At 35.9% G+C, this 25,967-nt stretch overlaps 1 protein-coding gene across 1 annotated transcript in view; it reads right to left on the reverse strand.

The window, feature by feature from the left end:
* Positions 1-6,051: 6,051 nt before the first annotated feature.
* Positions 6,052-25,967, reverse strand: part of SLC41A2 (solute carrier family 41 member 2) — a 38,057-nt gene continuing 18,141 nt past the window's right edge. The window contains exons 7-11 of the mRNA XM_057382199.1: positions 24,070-24,217; positions 23,602-23,681; positions 18,314-18,445; positions 17,339-17,487; positions 6,052-8,002 (exon numbers count right to left, since the gene is read on the reverse strand). Coding sequence (XP_057238182.1) covers positions 7,817-8,002; positions 17,339-17,487; positions 18,314-18,445; positions 23,602-23,681; positions 24,070-24,217 — 695 coding nt within the window. The 3' untranslated portion in view covers positions 6,052-7,816. The remainder of the gene's footprint in view (positions 8,003-17,338; positions 17,488-18,313; positions 18,446-23,601; positions 23,682-24,069; positions 24,218-25,967) is intronic.

Consider the following 25,967-nt stretch of genomic DNA (forward strand, 5'->3'; position numbering starts at 1 on the left):
GTGAGCAAAGTCCAGTGGACATGATGACACAGAGTTTGAGAAAAGCCTTTTCTGTGGTCAGCACATGTTTGGTGTGTAGACACGAACCCAGCCTTTGTTTGGATGGAAATACATTTCAGTCAMTTCCATCATAACTACATTAAATTAAAATTATATATATATATATTAGATTCCCAATTCTAAATAAATTAGAATTTCTAATTCTAAATAAATCAGAATTAAATATAGAATTAAAAATATGAGGAATAGGGAGGGGAAAGAAGATAAAASTGGGGAAGTGCAGCAGCAGAGAAGAAATCAGAGCATGTGCTTGCACAGCAGCAACACCGTGCCTTTCTCACCAGTTGTGTTACACATCCTCATGCCACACAAAAATATCTCACTTTTCCACTTGAACAGCTTTGCCAAAGATTGAAAAATTTTGAAATATTAGAGTCTGGTTTTATTCCTCCGTGCGCTRAAACACAACAAATCCAAATGCTGCCTCCCCAGACTGCATGCAAATGAGTTTTAAAAGGAAATCTGTGTTAAAAGAGAATTCAAGTTCATCTTCCCTGCTGGCATGACAAAAAGTCAGCTGTTTCCACTATTAATTGAAATGTCACTCGGTGTGCTCAAGCCTCTGGACTCTGAGATTCAACTCTGTGCCAATAAAAAACTTCTGCTGGCCAAGTCAGAGGCATTTGGAACCAAGAGTAATGACTTATTCACAGAGGAAAAAAATACAGAAAATATTACCATTCATTTATACATTGTTTAAAATGTTTTCTGCCGACATTTTAATAACATTCCTGACTTTGACATTGACTGCCCCAATTTTTTTTGAGTAAAAACAACCCCAGCTAACATTCCTGTAGGTGTTTAGAGCTCACATCCTGTCACTGTGCAACAAATGGGAAGATCCTGTTGGAAAATGAGACACAGCACTTGCAGTAAAATTATGTGGGTTGGAAAAATCTCATTTCAATCAGTGTTTTTAATTAAAAAACAAACACCCACCAAAGCTGTTTTCCTCAGTCAGAGAAAAAAAAATCAATCCAAAGTTTATGCCCTGGTTTCTATTTTTTTCACAAATACATAAAGCTGTCAGGGTAACATATAGCTGAATAATAACAGTTTAGTCATTAGGCTTTGGCTTATTCTAAAAACTAGAATTTTACTGTGACTTTTTAGCAGCAAGAGGTCTCAGTGCTGTCAGCAGGAATTTGCAACTCTACATCAAGTCAAAATCTGCAACCCACAGCAGCCCCAATTTCCCATAAAACTCGTGCAAAGTCAGGGTTTAACCTTCACCTGAGCYTTCCTTAGGCTCAATTTAGTCAGATTTCCTTTAGCAGATAACTATTCCAGCTAAAACTGGTTTAGTTTTACATCTAAAGCAGAGGAGTTTTTTAGGTGATTGCTCTATGAATGAAATCAGTCACTGAATTTTTTTAAACGTCAAAGAAATTAATTTAGAAAGAAAGGTCAAATCAGAACAAGCAGCTGCACCATGGAGAGGCAAGAACTGTTTAATGYCCAGGTAAATGCTGAGACCCCCATTCAAGAAAAACAAAATCTATTCCTTTCAGGAATTACAGCTATTCATGATTTAGTAAGAAATTTGCCTTCAATTATGTGGAAGGACATAACAACTTCACTAGTTTGAATTGATTTTATTTTTCTAGATAACCACAGAAATGTTACTTCTCTGTGTATCATTACCAAGCATTTAAAAGCCTTTTAAAGCCTCCCTTTTTTTCATTTAGGAGAATTTCAAAAATTAAATCCACCTTTTTTTTTTTTAATGAAAAAAGCCCCTGAAGTCAATGGTGCAAAGATTAGGAGGCACAGCTGAGTGCAGTTCAGGTGAGAAATTAAATCTGTATAACTGTGGGAAAGAATTGCAAAATGGGAGGAAATTTAGGATGGAAAAGTCTCAGTTTGGGGAGTCTCCTTGTGAGGATTAAATTTGAGAAAACGTTTAGCACATGGTGGGGTGAACAATCTTGCTTTGCTCATTGTAGTTGCTTCATGTCACCCAACATATCTTTAGCAGGGAGGTTGAAAGCTGATTAAAATTATAAATGTTCACATATAAAACAGTATTCTGTGGAAGCTGATTAAAACTATAACTAAAACTATAAAACCAGACTCRGTTTGCAGCATCTGTGTTACTTTTCATGATGTAAAGATGGAAAGCATTCAGGTGAACACTCCTAAAAGAATTGCCTGGTTTCAGGTTTGAGTCAATTTGTGCTTGGTTTTGAACAGCAGAAGACCATTTAAAGAGGGAGGAATTTTTACTGGGGAATGAGAAGAAATGGGGGTAAAAAGATCTCTTATGTGTGGCAGAAGCTTTCTATATAGGAATGGGTGTRACAAAATGGATTACAAACAGATATCCTTATCCAGCAGGAGACTTGACCATGACCAGAAAAWGACAGAAAACTAAAAATGAGCTTTTGCTGAACACCTCCATTCCATAACGTGCCAGAAMACTGGATGCAATTCTGTTAGAGCTGAATAAAAAATCAACAGCCAGAAAGGTGAGCATTCATTAGTTTTGTCTCACATCATTGTGACAATAGGACATTTTTCTCCCTCCTGTAATAAGTGCTAAAAAATGTTTGTTTCTCTTAGTGCCAGTCTAAAAGCTGTACAAATTCCAGAGGTATCTGTGTGCATTAATCAGTGCTTCAAATGCAACTCCTGGATCTATTAAACATTTATGTAATGCAATAATCTCAAGTCAAAAGGAGTTTGAAATATTTACAGGTTTTAATAAATGTTTAAAACGCAATTTTGGTGGCCARCAGCAGAACTGGCCTTCCTTTGAACTGATGGACATTTCTCCATCTCTCTGTGCCTCTAATAAGACATGAAAATATGGGAACAGAGGTATCAGCAGTTCCCAGGCCATGTGAAGAATCAGAATCTCAGCAGGAATTTGAGGATGAGGTAATGAAATAATTAGAAAGCCRAAATAAAAAGGGGATAAAAGGGCTTTGGGTGATCTAAAGCTAACCAYAGTATGAAGATTCATAGGAAAGCAGTGGATGATTGCTGCTCAAGTAGGAAACAAATATTATTGCTCTTAACTTTTGAAATGCCATTCAGAATGTCAGGTTTATTAAAATACTATCCTACTGTAGGTGGGACATGGCAAAAATATCATTAATCTGAACCAGGAGATGGCTGAAAAAAGAAAACAGACAAAATCCTTTTAAGATCCTATTCACAGTAAAAAGTTAGAATGTAAATCTGAAAACTTAGCATTATTAAATTTTGAGGATCTATTTGGAAGTCAGTAGATGTTTACCATACAAGCCATCCAGGACCCTATTTCCCTTGCAAAAAAAAAATAAAAAAAGCAGATTTAGAATCATTCAAGGAAAGCACTTCCTTGACCTCTCAAGACTTCAAGCAACTCCTSAAGAGGAAACAATCTCCCAAAAGAGCAAGTTGAAGATTGCTAAATAAAGGAAGAAGCTGATTTCAAGTGTAGTTTGGAGTGAGAAATAAAAGCATAAGCAGAGGCTATGATGAACTGGCCTGCATGTTAAATACACAACTAGCAGGAGTTGAAATAAAATAATTAATTTTTATCTGCAGAGAAGATAAAGCCCCTCCAGCTCTGCCAATGCTGAGTGATTCCTGCTCTGGGTACCACCCAGAATATTGGCAATCTTGTGTATTTAGTAAACACAGTGGTTCTTAGCTTTAATTGTGAATTATTCATGCCTTGCTAATACTGGATTCCCCAGAGCATTCATGCACAGCATCCAGGATGATCAAATTTTCATTGAATTTAACAGAAGGACTTTCCTTTAGGACTATCAGAAGGAGGCTTTAATGCCAAAACACATTTCTTTCCCAGTTCTTTACTGAACTATCTACACAAAAAGCTGATTTTTTTAACTTCAAATACATGTGGGAAAATGATAATGCAAAAGATTACTGAGCACAGGCTGACGTGATTAGGAATGGATTAGAGAACCCAATTGAAACAATGAATGGTATCACAAAAAAAATCGAGCCAGAAATAAAAGAAAAATCCCACTAAGAGACCTCACAGCACTTCCAGTCCTTTTGGTACTGTTTGTGAACGTTACTTTCCTTTTTTTTTCAAGAAGGTTACAATTCAATTACCAAGTTCTGTTGCCATTTCCTGCACCTCTAAAKGGACTGTCTCATTTGCAATAGCAATTTTACCATTACAATAATAATAATAAGGAATTTCTAATGCCTCATTTCACACAGGGCTCATACCACTGTTTCCTGACATGGATTCTGAGATGTTCTGGGAYTTAAGAGAGCTTTTTGTGATGCTCACAACTGAAATGAAAGAGCAAATAAATTAAAAGGTTGATAGGTCTTCCTTTGAATCCTGATTCTGCAAATTATCCTGCATTTTAAATCCTCTTGCTGTTCTAATTTTTTGCATCAGAAAACTCCAATTTTATTTGTAAATTGTAAAAAAGGAGTGAAATTAATTTGCTGCTCACCAGTATCTCATCAACATTCTAAAAATCCCAGTGAAATGAATATATTGAACATGGGAGTGGGAGATTATTTTGCCAATTCCAACATCACAGATTAAGACAAGGTACACAGTAATGCCATAAAAATCAAAATATTGATCTACATATATTGAAAGAAGAAAGATTATATATATACATATATATATATATATATATAAAGATTATATAAAGATTATAAAGGAAGATTTGAAAGGATCTTCTTGCAGGTGGAGAGGAGGAAAAGACTTAATGAATTTTAATAGCAGGAATCATAATTTTATCTGCAAGATTATAAAATATGGCTGCTTTGATAMAAAGAGACAGTAACACATCTCAGGATGTTCCTTTCACTTGTGTGTTTTGAGCAGTACAAAAAGCACACAATTTGTCTCTGACAGAATTTCTGGCAACATTTCTTACCCACACATGCATTCAATGAAATAATTCACTATTACTGGGCTGTGTTTAAAAAATCAATTAGGTGGAACGTTGTGAAGAGGTTGACTTGAGTTAAAATTGGTTTAGAGAGTGCAGCTTCTGAGTACTTGAAAAAATTCTCTGGTGTCCAAATGCTCTCCCATWTTGTCCTCAGGGCTGGAATAGATGAAATGTGTAAGAGCTTTCTGCCTTCACAACCCTGCATTACAGGGCAGCAGAGTTTGCAAAYACAAGTTTGGGAGTTCCTAAAATGCTCCTTTCCCATAGGAATCCAACTCTTTTCCTCATCATGGATTACTTATCCTCGTTCTTCCAGATGTCAAGGTTTCCCTGTTTTATCAGTGTCATACTTCTTTCCTCACTCAAAGTCCTCTTTAATCATAACTCAGAACATTCTTGTTTTTTTCTCTTTCACCAATCCCTAAAGTATCTCTTTTTACACCTCTTCCCTGAGTCCTTTCAACATGAGTTATATTTTTCTTCCCTTCCTGAGACACAAGTTTGGCTGTGCCTTTTGATTTTTTTTTCTCCAAATAATTTCCTTCTGTTTGCTCTTGCCTCTCATAATGAATGCTGTGTGAAAGTTTGCACCTTTTTCTTTCCCACARTATGGGTTTTGCTCTCTCAACCATGCCATGGACTTTCCCCTTTTTGAAGCACCAAATTTTCCCTTTACACTTTKCCATCGCTGATTGTTTCCAAATCCAGATTATTCCAATCTGTCAATAGATTTCCCTTTCTCAAATTTTACTGAATTTGACCCATGTAAGATTTYTCTCCCCATTTGGTGATTTAAACACTCACACTGTACCAAGAGTTGCTTCTTTCTGGGAAAATATTTAGGATACWAATCACTAGGGATACTGCCATGACTAAATACTAGAGCTCCCTCATGCATCAGAGAAGCACAGATCCCAAGTATCTCAAGAAATTTTAATTTTTAAGAACCCTGCAATTAATTTAAAAATTATCTTAAAATCCAGTAACTCTAATTAAAGCACTTGAAATGTCAGTTTAGTTAATTCAGATGGCAGTTCTAACAGAAATTAAAAAAAAATGCATCTACAGCTGTATCAAAAATAAATAACAACTGAAAAAAAAAACTTGAGTTACATCAATTCCATTTTAAACAATTTAATAATATTTCCCGCAATGCTACATACAAGAAACTATTTTAAATAACATTAATACAAACTAAGAAAAGTCAGAGATCGTGAAGTTAGAAAGATTTCATCTTTCTCTCACATAATAAGAGACATAATACGAGTGATTCATTYGAACATCTATATTATAATAACTGTAGGAAAACGCTTAAATAAAAAGGTTTAAACGAGGGAGCCAAAATTTAGGCATCTAAATCCGTGTGTAGGCACTGAATAGCTGGTTTWATTTTCAAAGCTGGAAACACTTTGAACTTCCAAAGAGTTTTAGGTGACCAACACATACAGAAGTCCCATTAACASTTTTATCCACGTCATCTACTCATCTGAGTAGCTCCATCAAATTAAAAAGCATTTGTATGCATGAAGCACATGACTCATGTTTACAGGATTAAAACATCTGCTGATCAATGGATTCAGTTGTCTAATTTCAAATCTCAAAATTTAAAACTTTCAATCACAACATTTAAAATACCATTTGTTTATTTAWTTAGGCATTTAGGATGTATGCTATAGTTGTTAAAACATATGCTTTGAGGAACTCCCAGTAGATTTTAAAATAAAGCAATTAGTACCTTTTCTATCAAAGTGGCAGCCAGASTCCTCGTGATCAATGTATTATTTGAAATATTCAGGTCTGCAAATAAGAGGAAAAGCCAGCATTTTCCTTATTGGCCATGTAATTTCCACGGCTTGAAAGCAGAGATTTCTGCTTTCTGATGACGTAGCTCTGGAATTCCAGAAGTTTATGTAACTTCCTAAGTGTCTAGAACAGAAACTTCATCTTTTACATTGCGAGTTCCAAGCAGGGATCAGTATATACAGTGAAGGCAACACCTTGAAATACTTCATTAAAATCAGGATACTGGCCATGACAACACCATTAATATCAGTTAATTAAGTATCTTTTCAGCTGCTAAATGAACATACACTTCCCAACACGAGGAGTTTTAATCACTCACCCATTGTTTTTGACCAGGTCAGTGTCACATTATTGTTTGCTTTTACTATTTTCATTCTAACAAATCGCAACAGGGAAATAATCAGATTGCTCATTTAGCACAAAGAAAACGGGCTCAGTCCTGCRGACACTTTTCAAGTGTCTGATTTTATAAACGCTGATGGTCATCCTCCCATACAGAAAATAAAGCCTGTGACAAAGTGTGTGGACCATAATAGTCATTATTGGTATCATCTGCAATGGTCAGAGAGCTACAGAACTGAAATTGCAAGGAAAGAACAAATCATCAGCTCTTGAGGCAATGTCTGTGAAAATGAATTAAACTGAGGTTTGTTATCCTCTCTTGTGGCAAAATGGAAAAAAATGTACCCACTTTTGGTCTCATCCTCTTCTTCACCACCACTCAGTGAGCAATTAGAGATGGCTCTGGTTCGCAATAAAGGTAAAGAACTGTTCTTTTAAAAGATCAGATCTTAAAAAAAAAAAAATTGGAAACTTGATAAAGGATTGATCTGCCCTTCACTGTGTCTACTCAGATCTCTTCAACTACCAGCAGTTCACCTTGGTTTCAGAATAAAGGTCTCRGGTATCCTAGGTCCATCCAAGTTTTTAAAAGCAAACCAAACTGAATTTATTAAGGCTGTTTAATGTCCAGATTTACTCAGACGAAATGGAACAAACACTTTGAGGACCCTCAAGTGGAGTGATTGGTCTTGCCAATATTCCAGGAAAAGTCATTGCATCCTTTGGAACAATTAGTCACCAACATCACCATCCCTGTCCCCTATGAGCCACAGAAAATGAAACCCTATTGCTAATAAGGCAGTGCCAAGCAGATCTCCCAGTGCAGTGAGATATGGGATAGAAAAACTGTCAGGGTCCTTTCCTTTCTTCCAGAAGTGGTGCACCATCCAGTCAGCAATCCATAACAGAGTGAACACCTACACAACATCAAACAAAYAAAATCTGTATTATTATCTCATGAGTTACAGCAAAAGGAAGTCAGAGCCAACACTACAGTCTCAGTACCAGGCAGAGCTATTGTACATGATTGCTTGTGAAAAATAGAAATAAATAYGAGTAAATTTGAGACTAGAATGCCCCACAAGCAGAAAGTGAGACACTAAACCAACTTCTGCCAACCACAGGCACAGCTGGAAGGAGCACATTGAATTATTGACAGCACTCTACCCAGTCTGTGCTTGAGGACTGCTGAAAATGGCAAGAAAATCCAAAAAAGTTCCACCAAAAATGCAACTGCACTTCTCACATAATAATCATTCTGTACAGACACAGCATAAGCAGGGCTTTGAGATAATTCACAACCGAATCATGCTGCCCCACATGAATACACCCAGGCCAGGAGTAACTCTAGCAGGTCTAGCACTGACCTGAAATCAGATGTGAAATAAAAAATAACAGATCCAACCAGGAACAGTCTCATCTGGGTTGTGTGAACTGCAAGAAATGGCCTAGAACCTGCTTTTATGCCTGAAATACCATCTTGAGCCCACCTGAWACATATTCTGAAATTGTCACTCCAGGCTGAATTTGCCCCAAAGTAAAAAAGATTTAATTCCCAACTGCAAGTGGCTTGATCTTCCTACCAAAGGTATGCATAATCATTAACCCAATTTTAGAAAAGAATCCTTCTAATGTTGCACAGTTGGATGAGAAGAGATTCAGGTTCAGTGGAATCATGTGGTGTGGAATGGCACAAGATGAATGGAGGAAGGACCACTAACTGAGTTTCATTTCTTCTTGGATCTTCTAAGGAGCTGCTTRAGTTGAAATAAAAATGGTATTTTAGGCGTTTTTAGTCAATCAGATCTTTAAAAAGGGTAAACTTAAAGCATTGACTATCATAATTCATTTTTTTTAAACTCTCTACATTTAATATAATGTAGACATCAAAATAAGCTAGTATCAAAACTAGCAAAAAAGTACAACATTAATATTTGATTTAGTAAATAATCAATTACTGGCATCAAAAGCTTGTTTATAAATGTATACATTCATTCACTGAAATATTGATCAGATGGTTGCAAGACACTTCTTCACTRTAAGTGCAGCCAAATGAATGTCATACAAAAAATTGTGTTGAAAAAGATTCTCAATTGATCTTTGCTTTGCAAAAATATATGTTAAAATACAAGCCTGAATTTATAATTAAAAAAAAAATAGAAAGGAGGAGAGGAGGAGTATTTGCTTAATGAAATATGCATGGCTTATTTATACAAATGTATCTCCTGAAAAGGGAACTCTGTAGTCTGAGCTAATTATGCAAGGCCTAGGTGCTCTGACTGGAATCCAAACAAATATATTTAAAACAGATGTTTTCTTTGGAAGACTATCAGGTTCCTTGAGTCAGCTCCTTCTTCTCTCAGAGACAAAAAGAGGACTGTTTGTGACAGATGCTGCACATTCCCATCTCCTGCAGGATGTGCCACATCAACAATGGTTCTGCACGTTCCCGTGGAGGATGAGGRCGTTCATCCCAACAAAAATACACCCTGAATTCACAGAAAACACCCAATCAGACACAACAGCCACAGCCCAATTCAGATGGCAGCACACACTTCTGGCTCTTAAAAATTCAGGACATGAAAACCTTTGTCTGGGTATTTTCCACCCTCAAATAACTGATTTAGACTAAAATGAAAAAATGGGTGGTTTGGAAATAAAGCCTTTGTGAACATTCCCAAATAATTATTTTTTGCTGAATTTACTTATGGGTGCACAACAAATAATGCAAATTACACCATGCATGGATTCTGTAAGTCATAGGAAAAAGTTATAGCTTATTAAAATAACTGATGCAAAGTGGAATTTAATTTTTACAGAGTAAGTTATGAGACCGCAGTTCAGTTGCCTTCCYTTTTTTTTTGGTGAAGGAATAATGCCACCATCCATCAGGCATTTGCATGGCTGAAAACTCAATATTTAATATTTAAGAATTATAGGGCTCAGTCTTTGCAAATGATTATTTATTAACCCACATCAGTTTGTAATGTAAGAGAGAATCAACGTGACTAAGCCTTCAAGATTTTGCTTCTCGTCACTGTTAAGAGAAGGCAAACCAAAGTCATCAATCAACTATTATTTTGTGAAAAAAAAAGAAAAAGAAAAGAAAAAAAAAAGAAGCACCCTACTATGAGTTGGCTGAATTTTTGAAAGATTGTCTGGAATTTGAAGTGATAAGTGACTCACAGAGATCTGACAGATTAAAAAAAAAAAAGTCGTAAAAGACATTTTTACCAGACAACACTTCACATTTTGTGAGATTTATTTATCAGTGACAGATACTTCTGTCAGTACATTGATGCAGCACTCTGCACTGCTGTCCTGCACTCATGAGAGGAAGAAAAAAATATTCCTGCTTCCAACTGGAAACCAGCTGGTTTTGAGAGAAAAAATAAAGGGATGAACATCACAGAAATGCTTAATAATACAGTACAAAAATGATCTGTTTAGCCAAAATGCTGTAGAAAATTGATAAGAAAAGCTTATAAATACATGCAGTCTCTTCAAGATGCGAGCTGGAATTACTTGGTATAGAAATTATTTAATGTAGAGAGTTTTCTGCAAAAAAGGACATGACTGGAAGTAAAATTATGAAACAGAGTTCTAGGAATTCTTTCAGACCAAAGGATGAAATAACTGAAGGGTTTAAGAAAGGTAAAAATGAACTAAATATCCATCTATCTAAAAAGATCTGGCTAAGAAAAGGGGCACACACTACAGCCACTGATCAAGGGAAAAAAGCCCCAGAGACAGGATTGCAAAAACACAAGCAAAATTCCAGATGTTTCAAGATTTTGAAAGGAAAATCATGCTAAATTATTATTATTATTATTATTATTATTATTATTATTATTATTATTATTATTATTACAGGGGAAGAAATCACAATCAAAATAGAGGAAAATGAAACTAAAGACATGATCAGATTTAGATTGCATTTCTTGCCAGAACAAGTCTTCAGAAGACAGAGGCAGAAGAATACAGCAATAAGAGTAGGAGGGAGGGGAAAAGCTTGAAAAATCCTAATGATGAAGAATCTAAAAATAAGGAATGTAAGTACTTGTATTATTTTATTATTTTTATTATAAAAATATTTTTATATTAATTTTTTATTATAAAAATATGTATATTTATTATTTTATTATATTATTTTTAAGTACTTGTATTAACAAAAGATGGAAATAGAGAGTAATTCTTGATCTTGAACTCTGATTCAAATTATTAATTTCAGATTGAARCTGAAATTGGACATGAATTGTTAAATACGAGTGAGTTTTACTRTTTTTAAAGTTCAAATCTTATGACTACAAGACTAGAAATGGGAACATTACACACCACAAAGCGTTTTTTTTTCCTTTGTTGCTGTGCACAAAATTGGCTTTCATTCTTTCAAGAAAAGGAAAAGTTAGCTAAAGAAAAGTTATTTTTGATCTTTTGCATGTAGTAGATCTGCATTTTCTCATGGAATTAATTTCTTATGATTCCTAAAATGGGAAAAGAATGAAAGTCTATAAWTTAAAATAAAGATTAATAACTCCTTCATAACATTTTTAATACTGTCTAGGCTTCCTTTAGCCTAATTAAAAAGTTGCAARATGCTATAATACTTTTATTGTTTCCTTCACCTGGCACGTCCATATTTCATCAAATTCACAAAGACAAAAGTGTAATATTCAAGTGAACAATACTTGCAAAGCAGAGTAGAATTGTTCACTTTTATATTAATTTCAACATGAATTCCTGTGATCAGTGACTTCCAACTTTCCAAGAAGCTGGAAAATTAAATTTTAGGTTGCATAATTTCAACTGCTTTTTCAGACAGGCATCACCAAGATTCAGCCCTAAGTTCAGCACGTAGAACTGAAACCTTTTAGTAGTTTATCCACCCTGCCTGTTGCTAATACTGATGATTTCACCTTAAATTGTTTCCACATGAAACATTCTGCATTACAAAATAGTTGCATTCTATTACTTTAGATGTAAATAAACTGAGGTAACCTCTTTACAAATGCAGGTTAGGTCTCCTTGACTCTCAAAATTATATTTACTCAAAATTCATATATAACTTCACTRTGGAAACAACCTGGAATTGCTGCATAAGAGCTATGAAATTCAAAGTTTATGTATTTTTTTTTTAATTATGAGAAAAAAATCCCATTTAAGAATCTCTAAAGATTACAGTGTTCTGACTCTCTCATTCTCGCCAGTGTTATGATTTAGGTCTTTTAGTGGTTTTGACCCCTGATTAAGTTAATTTTCAAATTATGTATTACCTGTCTCCAATTCTAAATTGCTTTTGGTGAATTTGCTGAGTTTCCATTGTCTSCAGCCAGAAATCTGCAGTCAGTGAACTCTCAGAGTAAGGTCTACACCTATTTTACAAAAGGTATTTTTCTCCAGTTTTCTCAGGTAGCATATCTGTGATAAACACGTCCAGGGGGAACAAAAAAAAGTCCTTATTTTCTCCAAACATATAGAGGTTTTCTTCAAAGCCTGGATGGTAACTGAACAGCAAGGATTTTCTTGTTGCTGCTGTTTTGAGTTGTATTAAATAAGTATCCACATACACAGACAGCACAGCACACTTTGAGTAAGACTAAGACCTCATTGGAGTAAAAACTGAAAGTAAAAACTTCACTTTAAGTTGTTTCTAAGTCGATTTGATTATATTGATGTCGTTTTGTGGGATGCAACACCTTTTTATTTTTTAAATCTCAATTTGAATCAAGTTTTTCAAATTGTCTTCTTGATTTCTTTGCAGCTTTGCCAGACACCCTGGTTTGACCAAAGCACTCCTAATCTCAGGCTGTTTCAGTCCTAATTTCAGGCTGTTTCAATCATAATCTCAGGCTGTTTCAATCCTAATTTCAGGCTGTTTCAATCCTAATTTCAGGCTGTTTCAATCCTAATTTCAGGCTGTTTCAATCCTAATCTCAGGCTGTTTCAATCCTAATCTCAGGCTGTTTCAATCTTAATTTCAGGCTGTTTCAATCTTAATCTCAGGCTGTTTCAATTATAATCTCAGGCTGTTTCAATCATAATCTCAGGCTCTTTCAATTATAATCTCAGGCTGTTTCAATTATAATCTCAGGCTGTTTCAATCTTAATCTCAGGCTGTTTCAGTCCTAATCTCAGGTTGTTTCAATCCTAAATTCAGGATGTTTCAGTCCAAATTTCAGGCTGTTTCAATCCTAATCTCAGGCTCTTTCAATCCTAATCTCAGGCTCTTTCAATCCCAATTTCAGGCTGTTTCTCAGCTATCTGAGGGATGTGGAAGCCAGACCTGTAAATTCTCTGCTCTGCTCAGGCACAGCACAACTCGTGTGCCATCCTGTGTACACAAGCACTTTGAGCTCAGCCTTGTGGAGGCAAAAATGATAAATCCCTGCTCTAATTTGGTAGGAGCTGGGCTTCTACCACTGACAGCAAGGAAAGGAAGGGGCTGTTGATAGCCACAGTCAGACCCCAACGAGTCTGGCAAATCTGCTTGTCATGCTGCAGTGAGAAAACACTGAACTGTCCACATTTGGATTTGAGTTTCCATATTTCCTAGAAATACAGTCTCTTTAGCAGTTACACGCTCTATCTTTAGGAAATAACCTTTCCTGTTAGAAAAAAAAAAAAAAAAGCAATATTTGAAATATTTTGTCCGTAAACACAACTTTCCTTTTTTTCTCTGTAATGTACAGGAAATCCCACGAGTTCTGTTTCCACATGAAAGAGGCCCATGCCATCGTTAGAATCCTCACACTGGTGAGAAATCCAAGAGGTTTTTGATGTGAGCAGGAAGTCACTGAATGAATTCTTGGTTTTGTCTTTGCCCCAAGCAGCTCTGGAGCTCTGCAAGGTGACTTCAGCTGTCACATCTGACCTTCATTGGGTAAGAAGAATTTTGGAATTTGCTGGGTAATAGCTCTGGGAATCTCCTATTGTTTGTTTATTCCCCAAGATTTTAACATTACTCTGTGCTCAGATTTGGGCAGTAGGTGTGAAAATTCCTCCCAGGGTGTTTTAGTGGCTCAGTGAGAACAGAGGCTGCCTTTGTGCCAGGACTGACAGCTCACAGTTCCAGAGCTSCTCTCCTTCTGCTGCAGGCTGGGGATGAAACTCTGCTTGGATCATGTTGTTTGTATTCTAAAATTAAACAGTTCACATTTTTCGAAGCAGTATGTATATTTAAATTATGGATATTTCAGCTACACCTCTATCATGTAACATCAACAGCCACTTTTTGGTTTTAAGGTGAAATGAAGAATTATAATTAATTCAGGCCTCATACTGTTAAAAAATACTTTGTGAGGTCCAAGAGGAGGACTGCTTCCCAATTAATAGAATATTTGTTGGCCAAATGCCATGTTGTAACAGTGCCGGCACATGTTTGTGGCTTGTGTTTGTAGGGTTTCCAAGGGAAGAGTATTTCTCTGAAACAGAAGCTGCTCATCAAATCTAAAACCCACTTAAAATCATTTTTCTGGGTTGYATTAGGAACATTGGCTTGCCCCAGTGCTGTACAATGCACTGTGTGGAGGACTTTACATACTCAGAGGGCATCCAATCTCCCTAACATTTTAAATTGTATTTTCCTCTGGTGCTGCCATTCAGAAACACAGAACAGGCTCTTCACKACTCTTCACTAACTCAGACCTTTCAAACACTGATGCCTCAGGATTTTTAATTTCTATATTTTCATGTATCTGTATTATTGTCCTTCTCCAGTGTACAGCACTAAAGCTCCTGTTCTCTCATCTTTAGACAAAACAATTCCTCTCTGAGCCTGAAATCCAAGGACACTTCACTGCCTCAGAGCCCCAAAAAAGYAAGGAATTGCAAAGGGCAAAGCAGGGATACCAAATCTCCTCACAGGACTGACTATAATTAAAGAATAGTTACCTCTGGGAATCACTGAATTCATAACAATTCATGACAATCACTAAAATTATCATCTACCASCTCAAACATAAAGATACATTTCACAAAGAGGAGTTTTTGACATCAATTTTCATATACCTTCCATGCAAAGTGAAAATAAACACAAAGCCCAATATATTATAGAAAAGACCTAAAATGCAGATGTCTCTCTGCTAAAAACACTGTCAATGGATTTGTTGTTAATTGAAATAATAACACCTAGCTGTGATCTTTTTCAGTTTTTCAGCAGAATTGGAAAAGCTCTCACTGGGAGGAAAAAAATATAAAAAAATTGTGGAAAAATAAGATCAGGAGGTGTTAAGTTATGCCAAAAAGAAATGGCAGCTTGGAAACTGGTTTTTTTTACGATATTCAGGTGCATAGTTGATGTCTCTGAAAAAGGGAACAGGAATGAGTACAAACATTTAAGTGTTTTCCTCAAGAAAGAGAAACTTAAAAGCATGAAACTGCAGCACTAAAGTACTTCAGACCAACAGGTAAATAAAATGTGTTTCAGATTTAAGGATTAAAGCAAGCCTGGCCTCTCTGAAAACTTTAAATCTGCTCTAATTGGAGGTGGCAACACTACAATAATCACTACTAGAAAAATGCCACAATAATTCAAATTGGGAAAGGAATCGAGTAAATAGCTCTAGAAGGTCTTAAAATCTAAGGTGCTTCAAACTGTAAATATGTCAAGACCAATGAGAAATTATAGTTTGCAGTATTGTTACTCAGTTTCAAAGCAGATTCAACTCAAAATGCCTTTTATGACTAAAGGTAGAAGATAAAGAGGAAAAARTAATCCTTAAAAGGCAGCAGGGAAAAAAAGAAGAAAAAAGCTCTTTATCTGCTTTATAACAGAAAAATGAAGAAAATCAGGTGTGGCCCTATGTACATGACTGCAAAAGTGGATACTTTAATCAGATCCTGAATTTATGAAAATGCAGCTTTACACCTGTGCTGTTACTGAGTCTGAACTACTGTGTCATTTGGATGCCTTAATTTGGTTTTCAGGTGAGATTCTGCATTTCTCCAGTCTTGCTGCTGAAGAAAAAGTGTCCCTAAATATGTTATGGTTGCAGTTGTGTGAGCAGGARGACTGGATTTATGAATTCAGGCTGATTCCCATGGGAAATCCCTGAAGTCAATATTGACTGAAATCACACTGCAGTTCTTACATTAACAGGGATTTTTCCCCAACCCAGACAGAGCAGATAAAGGAATAGCATCATTTCCTCAGGAAAACACATTATAAAACAAGTGATAAGTCTGGAAACTAGCAATATTATCTAAGAGGAAAATGAAAAATAATTTTTGTCTTCTAGTATGACACTCTCACTTGCAGAGGTTGGAACATTACCAGTTATATTCTACCAAAAAGGTGTAAAATCCTCACATGAAATAGCAATTTGAAACCTGTCCTTATTGCAATAGTTGTGTCATAAACAATGGGACAATTCAGAACATTGAAAATGATAATTTTATTCAGGTTTGACCTGTTGATCATGTTGTTTGTATTCTAAAACTAAACAGGTCACATTTTTCGAAGCAGTATGTATATTTAAATTATGGATATTTCAACTACACCTCTATCATGTAAYATCAACAGCCACTTTTTGGTTTTAAGGTGCAWTGAAGAATTATAATTAATTCAGGCTGATTATACCTAMAAAGAGGGTGTGGTTTTAATAAAAACACGTAATTTGGTATTAGTGATTTCTCAAAGTGAAATTATTTCACCTTGAGACATTTCTGTTTCAAAGGGCATCTTTCAAGAACTGCCCTCGCTGGGTGTGAACAGACCCCTATATAAAAAGAGCCAAATAAGGTAACAAAGTTTGACAATTAATGCAATTAAGATTTCTTGTACAGTGTTCGTTGTCATACTAATTTAAACTTTTATAAATATTGACACCAAGGAAGGTGTAATATTTTCATCTACTGGACTATGTTAACTTAATCAGTAATGCAAACCACCTTAGAAGATTTCTTGAAGAGTTTTCCTTGGTGTATTTATTATKCATAAATGCAAGCTTTCCTTCTTTCCATTTCCCCTCCCTTCTTTCTATTTTCCCCTCTAGTTGATTAAGATGATGGGGGTTTAGATGCAATGGTTCCAAAAGCATGAAAAGGAAATAATGCACACAAATGTGTTCTGAAAAGCACAACAAAATRCTTTTCAAAATGTGTGGAGATCATCAGCTACTTCAGAGCTGTGCTGCAAGCCTGGATGAACCCATACCTGCCTGAACCATGCATGAGATTCCAGACATCAGAAAAACCATGATTTCCTTCAAGAACTGGATTTTACAGAAGCATTTTGCAGTTGTATTTGTTCTTACCTGGAGCAGAGCTGCAAACAAATACACTGCTATAAAGATGGGGGTTAAGGAAGTGTGCCCACTTTTCATCAGGTGGATGGTGTACAAGAAAATCAGGTGTCCAGGGATCACCAAAAGAAGCAGAACTTGGGCTGATTTGTTATTTACTCCTACAATAAGAAAAAAAAAAAAACCAAAACAAAATTGTTTAACCTCTTCAATTACTGTATTCGATTTTTATTCATTTTAATATAAAAACACTGCCATTTTTGGAATTCCACAGCGTTGAGCACTGTGGAAGAGCAGGCATTATTTTCCACTAAAAAACTCCTTGAGGAATTTCACTGTCTCCCAGAAAAGATAAGCAGAGCCCTTCTGGAAAAGAGTTCAAACTGCCTTCATTTTGTGCTCACGTAATACCATCAACATTTTTGGAGCTGCAGTGACCTCCTAAAGCCTTACTAGGAAAGAGGATCTTTGGGATTCTGTGTTCAAGACATCCTCAAAAGTACCTTATATTTCTACAAGGTACATTTCTATTTCTATATTTCCCACATTCACCACTTCCACATCTGTTTTGATTCATTTAATAAATGTGGCAGTGTAACACATGGTGGTGACACCTCACATTTCACCACAAAGGAAAAGGAAAGTGGGAAATACAGGGGAGGAACAAGCAGTGAAGAAAGAATTGAGCAAGAAAACAGCAAATTGGAAATGGAAAACAGGGATTTGGCTCAGTAATAACATCTGATATAATGTTTGTCCCTAATTGGGAATTGGTTTGAAGTTGTGAAGGCAGATAAAAGTTGAGAGCAGGTAGAGAAGCTGAGGAAAGCTGAAGGCTGAAACATTTCTGGGTGGGTATCTCAGTGTCCTGCCTCACCAGCCCTCTCTGCTCCTCTCAGCCACTCCTCAGGGAGTTTGTTGTGATTCTCACAGTGCCATTTGTCCTGGTGGCACAGTGTGACACACAGGGGGTGACACAACACATACCTGTACCACTGTATGTTCTGCAGGGGTAATAGCAGCCCTTGGCTTCCTCTGGCAGCTCTCCAGGAATGCTGTGTAAATGGAGGTAGGTAGAAATTCTGCTAGCTTGAATAGCKACTAGATTGCCACCAATACCTGAAATGCAATCAGGGACAAATGAAAACTTTAAGTTGGTTTTTTTTGCAATATTTTTGCACATGTACCRACTTCCTCAAAGTTTACCTTATGTATAAAAGTCAAAACGAGAAATGTCTTTAGAATGTGTATTAGTTATAGAGAGCTTATCAAGCATTAGAATAAGTGAAAAAAACCTTGGGCTACAGTTTGGTGTACCACTGGATATTTGGAGATTAGTTTGGAATCACAGTAAGTACAAAAAAAATCAAAATCTTCTAAAGGTTTCAATCTTTTGCTTTCTCATAGGTGAAATTCCCTTTTATCACTCCCTTTTCTTCAGAAATCCCTCTTGGAACAGCAGAATTGTGACACAGTTGTGCCACTGCTGGATTTCCCAGGTCAGTATTCCTGGCCAGTTTAAGYAGTGAAAGCAGATGCACTCACTCTCATTAGCAAGCACAAATAATAATAATATAAGCACAAATGCAGATTTCACACACAAAACCATAGGGCCTGAAAAGGCTTCAAAAATTAWTATATTCATTCTCCTCTGACACAAAGCAGGATTAACTATAGTCTTCTGCCACTCATAATTGAGGCTGGAAGAACAAGATGAGTGTCTGAATAGCTGATTTTTAAAGGAATTATAGTGATGATTCTATTTTCTTTCYTTCTTAYAAGCATCAGYGGGCACAAGTTGCAGCAGCAGAGCTTTCATCTCAATACAAGAAAGAAATTTCTTATCATGAGAACAATCAYTGACTGGAACAAYCAMCCCAGGGATATTGATGCCTAAAAAAGGCTCACCTGAAACAGAGGCCAGATGAAAATTAAGAGAATAAAACKAGACAATTTTAATCCAGGCCTGCTGGTGCATTAAGGGCAGACAAAGCCTCCTCCTGAGGCTACACCCAAAATGGACCCTGAGCCACGAGATCTTCACATTTTTAAGTTCTGTCCTATTAACACATCAGACCCCAATTCTCCAGTGACACCTTCAGGTGATGATGTCACCCACCCCAATCTTGCTCCCCCCAATTCTCTGTTGTTTCCATATTTTGGGGCTCTGAGGCAGTGAAGTGTCCTTGGATTTCAGGCTCAGAGAGGAATTGTTTTGTCTAAAGATAAAACAGGRKYTTTAGTGCTGTACACTGGAGAAGTACAAGAATACAGATACATGAAAATATAGAAACTAAAAATCCTGAGGCATCAATATGGTGGAGTCCACTTCACTGGAGGTTTTCTAGACTGGAAAATCTCATCTGGGCTCCCTTTCTCACAAAACATTGGACCAGATGACATTCCCAGGTTCCTTCCACTCTGGCCTTACACATTCTATGAATTTTTACTTCAAAGAACACAAAACTGAAGCAGCTTTTTCTATCTACACTGYAGAATGCAATAACATCAAACTCTCTGTCTTCTTGCATATCAAGCAYTTGCTTTTCCTCTCCCCCACTTCAGATGCTTTCCACAGCAATGGGTTGTTCTGAGAAAAGGCAGAAGCAATTCAGATCTTGTCCCCACTTCAGAAGGAGAAAGCCCTTGTTTATTGTAGTTAAATTAATTTATCTGACACTTAGGGCTTTGTCTGGTTGCAGAACAGGTATTTGTGGTGACCAGAAGCCACTATTTGCCAAATTCTTTTGGTGAATTTGGAGTGCTTAGCACAAAGATCTAATACTGAGATCAGAAAGAAGCTGCCTAAAGAGAGCAAATGGATGAACCTAACAAGAAAATAGGTCTTTTAAGCAAAATCTTCAGATACAAATCAGGAAATGCATGTTCCCAGTCAGGAGATACAGGGATAAAATATGAGCTACTAAAATAGGAAAGAAAAAAAAAAAGAAAATACTACTCAAAAGGTTGAGTCAGAGTTTGCAAAGAAATTTAACAGTAGTTCTTTTTTCAGGTGACCTGCAGAAAAAGCAGCCAAGTGAGGGATTTATCTAATCTATCAGTAGTTAAAAAATACTAAAATCAATCTAAGTTGGATTCAAAGTCTGTCCTTCAATTGAGAACAATAAATTACAGATTTCTGACTGAGGAGAATAAGGTACAGAAAGAGAGGCAGAAATAAAATTAAGGATCAATGCATTACATTTAGATGGGGATCAGATAATTTCTGWGACTGATTTATGAAAAAGCTGTTATGTAAAATTGCTTCTTAATGGTGCTACAAAACAGGGGATGGTGCCATATGACTGGAAAATATGAAACAGYTCCTGCTAAAAAAGAGGACATAAAGGCAGTCTGGGTAATTACAATCAGGCTGACAACTGCAATAACTGATACATTCACAACAATATTAAGAGAAAAAAAYAGTAAAATATTCTGTCACTATCTGCTTCTCTCACAGTACTACAAAAAGAAATAAAGGACAGGAGTACATAGGGCTGGTTTGAGTTTTGTAGCAATGCAAATGCACTTTGGCACAACTCCCTAGATCTGAAGTATTTCCTAGGATGTCTGTAATTTCCTTTTGTGACTGATGATTATTTGCTTCAATAAATTCAGACACTCAGAAATACGATAGATGCTCTGGATGTTTCCCCCTAGTTAACAACAAGGGAAACTGAATGAGATAAAAGATTTAAGGAAAATGGAAAAAAAGTCCACTTGAAATGGTGGTTTCCCTGTTGTTGTTTCCTCCCAGGTTTTCTGTGCCATAGGAGCAACAAACTTTCAGGCAAAATAAAATAAAATGGGAAAACCCCTTGTTTTCTCTCATTACTTAGATTTAGAATGAGAATTCCAATGCCAAGAAAACACAGGTAGAGAAAAGTTTCTGCAACAGTAATATTTTAAAAGCCATCTGTGAAGTGACCTAACACACCTTTCATGTCAGTAAATGAGTTTTAACTGAAGGATTTCCTAACCCTGGTTTACTGCACTGCCCTGACCAGCAATATCAAAAGGTGTCAGCAGAATTATGAAACCCAGCAGAGGCTAATCTAACAGCAAATCCAAAAAAAATTACCTACCTACAATTTCCTTTTCCAGGAGGTGCACCATAAAACTCTGCATCCTCTGCACAGAATGAATTTTCTCTGTGTTTTCCAACAGAAATGCCTCGACCTTTAGAATTCTGAGTCAAGCACACTTCTTGCTCTCCTGACCCCTGCAAAGTTTCTTTTTTTCTCCTTGTCTGCTCCAGTGGCCTCAGCTTTCCCTCTCTTCCACCTCCCTAACTCTTCCAAGATCTTTTGACTGTCAGCTAAACCTCCAGGGATATATAATTTTTTTTTCTAGTTCTTTCCCTATAAAGACAGTTCAAAAAGATATRTGGGTATTGCCTTAATATTTGTTTGGGTACACCTGCCTAAAAATCAAAAAACAATCCTCTTCTCTTAGGAAGCAAATCCAGGGGATTACCAAAAAAAGGACTACTATGAGAAAAGTTACAGGTGTAAAGCAGAAAAAAGTTGAAGATCAACATGTCTGCCCTGCCTTTTAAGTATCTGGAAATCAAAATGGAAACACACAGAAGTTAGATGCAAATACTTGCAATTTTGAATTAATAAAAAAAAAACCAAAGAACAGGCAAGGCAACATAATGGTTGTGGTGTAAAAATTAATTTAAAGTCAGAGAGGAACACAAGTGGCAACATAGAAATGTTTCATGCTAAAAGCAAGAAGAAAGGAAATATAGGATGTGAATGAAAAAAAAGGTTCCTTTTGTCTACTGCCTTCATGAAAATGGTGATACTGATCACAAGTAGATACACACCAGGGCCTGGGGGTTAAATTAAATTTACTGCCTCTAGAGAGTAGATCCMTCAAGTGTTAGTGATCATTTTTGCAAACTGATTATCTTAGGTTACAGAATACCTGAGGACTGTAATAGAGAAAACAGAAAATATATCTTTAAAGTGGGTCAAAAAGGATGATACAGAGAATTTGTATATCAGTAAAATTTATATTCCCTATGTAAGAATTAGAACAAATTATTAAAAAGACAATTTGAAAGCATCCAGAATATGTGAAAGCATAAAAAAAGGGCTAACATGAATTTGCCAAGAAGATATTTCTGTCACAGCCTCAAACTGAACTTGTATAATGTCTGCAGCAATAGATCTACGAACCTTCAACCACAACAAAGCTTCTCAAAATGTTTCAGTATAATATCCAGTGCTACACTTCCATTAACAACCTCTGGAAAATTAATTATGGCAGGGCAATGTGGCTTAAATCAAAAACTCAGTGATCATATTAACATCTTATTATCAAGGTGGAAAAGAAGGGAACATAACTCATTTAATTTATAGCTTAGAAAAAAGAAGAGAACATACTCTCATATGGAATTTGCAAGGGCCAGTTTAAGTTAAAACAGAATCATCYTGGTGACTGGAGAAATGATTTTAACAACAATATATCAGAGTGCAAATTGATGTAAGAAATCAAATAAAAACCAAAAAGGGGAAAGAACAGCTAGCCAGCAAAATAGTGGGAGCCGACCCGGTGATTATAATTATTGCAAACTAAATAAATCTAATTATTGCAAACTAAATAAATTAAATCAACCCTGTGTACTGCAGCAGGAAAGAAAAGCATTCTCAAAGTGCACCAGTCTAATAAGACATGAACTGTTCTTATAAAATTTGTTCTTATCATTAGAAGATAGAGCACAAGTTAAGGTCCCAATATTCACAAATTCATTGTTACGCATCTGGAAAGTTCAAACCAATCATCAGAAACACATTCCTTTTTCTTGAGAAATGTTATTTACTTGCCTCTAGCGTGCTTGTTAGTTCTTATATCTAYACACATTGCATGTCAATAGTAAATTATTGTTTGAAAATTTGTCCTTGGATGTTCAGAAAAAAATCCTTTGAGATAAAATTTCATCTATATTTTCCCCAGCCATAACTGCTTCAATATAATATTTGATAATTTAATATTTGAATATACTACTCCAATATTTACACTTTCAGTTTCTTAATGCATACTTGAGGTTTCTACTTCTCACATTCTCTATCATGTTTTAATGGTTGTAGGAAAAACAGGAAGYACTTCTTAGGTGTTCAAATAAACAGGTGTTACCATCAAAATCAAAATTGAAATTAATGTACCACATACTAATTAGCACAAGAGAAATTTACTGTACTAGACAATTCTCAAAACAAGGCACATCAACTGATCCAGAGCAGCAAATAATCCTGTCAGAGTCTTACCATTAATTACTGGGGTATAAACAACAATTCCAACCAAGTTAGGGTCAGATACAGTTGTGTCCAGAATAAGGCCACCAATACTGAAAAACAAAGTACAATATTCAAAATAAGGCAAGCAGGGCCATTAATTAGCATTTAAACACTTTAATAGCAATCTGACCTAGAATATGTTCAAGCCCCAATTTTCATTTCTTCTTTCCCCTGAGCCATTACCTCATTCTGAGCTATAGATTTAACATCACCATAGCTATTGACTTATTAAAACTGAATTCCTGTCTAACAAAGACCACAGAATAGCAGCCAACCACTCTATTTTTAAGATTCATAACTTTAATTGGATTAAATAATCTCTTAGATCAGTGCTAAAATTCTAAAAGCAAAATTCTGGAGGCTTCCCTAAATATTTCTCTGAGGTGCAATCAAGTAAGATACATGGAGATATCCATGAAAGAAGACAAACAGAATGACCTGCTTATGATCATGGCAGTGATGACAGGCTCCCATCCTGAATGGAGGACAGTTCTGGTAGCTGGGTGTTTGGCAGCTATGACAATCCCCATCGGAGTCAGAGCCAAAAAAAAGGCACCAACCAAAGGAGATACGTAGGAATATGTCTCTAAAAAATAATAAAGAAAAAAAAAACCATTTTTTTTACTCTCCAGATATTCCTAGATGTTTATCTTAATTTAGAATTTATCTTAGTTTAGAATTAAATTAGAATTCTAAAATAAACTRTGATCAATGCCATACAATTGAGGAATTTGAACAGTCTTCATCACTATTACATCTGGACAATATGGTTCATATCTGCCATCTGTGATCACTGTCTCTCATCTTTTCAAGGASAGAACATCTGTGCAAAGAAGGAATTTTGAAAAGGATTTTTGTAAARCACTTTATGATAAAAAAACCCGTAAGGATGTAGAACATTAAACACTACTTTGTAACTGCAGAATATAAAACATTATTTTGTATCTAAAGAAAAAKTTCAAAAAGAAATTGAATATAATGAAAATGCATTTGGTTTGTACCCAGATTCTTAGCACATGCACACTCCCTTCTTCCCAAAGCAGGTAATATGGGAATGATTCCAGAAACAGTTTATCTAAAAGGAGGAAAGCACAATGTGCAACACTGAGACATTTATACTGATAGCTCAGTTTTTCAYAGCCAGTCTGAGTCTGAAAATAAAGAAGCAATTCTGCTTTTGAGAATTGATCCATGAGAATTCCATCCTGTTTCACAGGAATACAACTGCAAACACTGTGAGTACCATCAGAAAGCTGAGACTGTAAAGTGAACTGCTGCTTCCACAGAACAAATGCTGATTTTTTTTCTGATTACTTGGTTTTATAATCCCATCCTCACAGAAACTACTAYAGTGATCCAAGACTTCCTAAGCCAACAGTGAGGTAAAGAATAGAAAATTTATCCTCATGGCAAATATATATGTCCAAACTGTGCAAATATTCCACTTTTAAATATTTGTTTTATGAGGAGTGTGGTCAKATACCTAATGCTGAGACACATTTTGTTGAAACCTTCAAAATTCAGATAAGTCTTACAGCAAAAATAGGTTTTAAATTAACATGGTGAAATAGTTAATACAGATCATACAAACATTTCACCAAAGAGGAGTAGTTGGTACGTAGAAAGTATTCTCACCATGCACTCTGCCTTATTACAATGGTTGCAAATTCCAATAATTACTGCTTTGATGTTACCTMAGTGGATCTCCTGAAAGAATTGCTGTAGAATTTTTAGAAGTTACYATCCTTCTGCACTGAGTAACAACCTCTGCACAGAGCCAGCAGAAAACACAGTGAGTTATGTTTCCCTGGGCAAACTAAAAGCAGAAACCTATTAGAATGAGAACAARGCAAAGCCCAAAAGACAAGTAATTTCTTCTTTTCTCTATCTAATTATTCCACAATGTATTATCTCCCTCTTCATTATYCTACAGAGCATTATCTCCCTCTTCCTTTTTTTGGAAGGGGCTTTTTTTGCCTCCTTTCACCTCTTCCTGTGAAGAGGTGAAAAACTGAATTCTTGTCTAACAAAGACCAYAGAATAGCAGCCAACCACTCTATTTTTAAGATTCATAACTTGAATTGGATTAAATMATCTCTTAGATCAGTGCTAAAATTCTAAAAGCAAAATTCTGGAGGCTCCCTAAATTAATGAGATTAACCTTGAGATGCACCTTTAAAGGAAGGACAGACGTCTTCCTCTTCATATTTAACTCACAGAAGAAGCAAATGCATTCTGCAATAGCTGGAGAATGGGAAGAGGAAATAAATGGCTTCTCTTTTAGGGCTCATTTCACTCCATTTTTGTTGGATTTACAGCAGGTAGCTCAAAAAAAA

This window comes from Malurus melanocephalus, unplaced genomic scaffold (genome assembly GCF_030028575.1).
Source record: "Malurus melanocephalus ecotype Western Australia unplaced genomic scaffold, MMel_1.1 scaffold_554, whole genome shotgun sequence".
NCBI classification, from domain to species: domain Eukaryota; kingdom Metazoa; phylum Chordata; class Aves; order Passeriformes; family Maluridae; genus Malurus; species Malurus melanocephalus.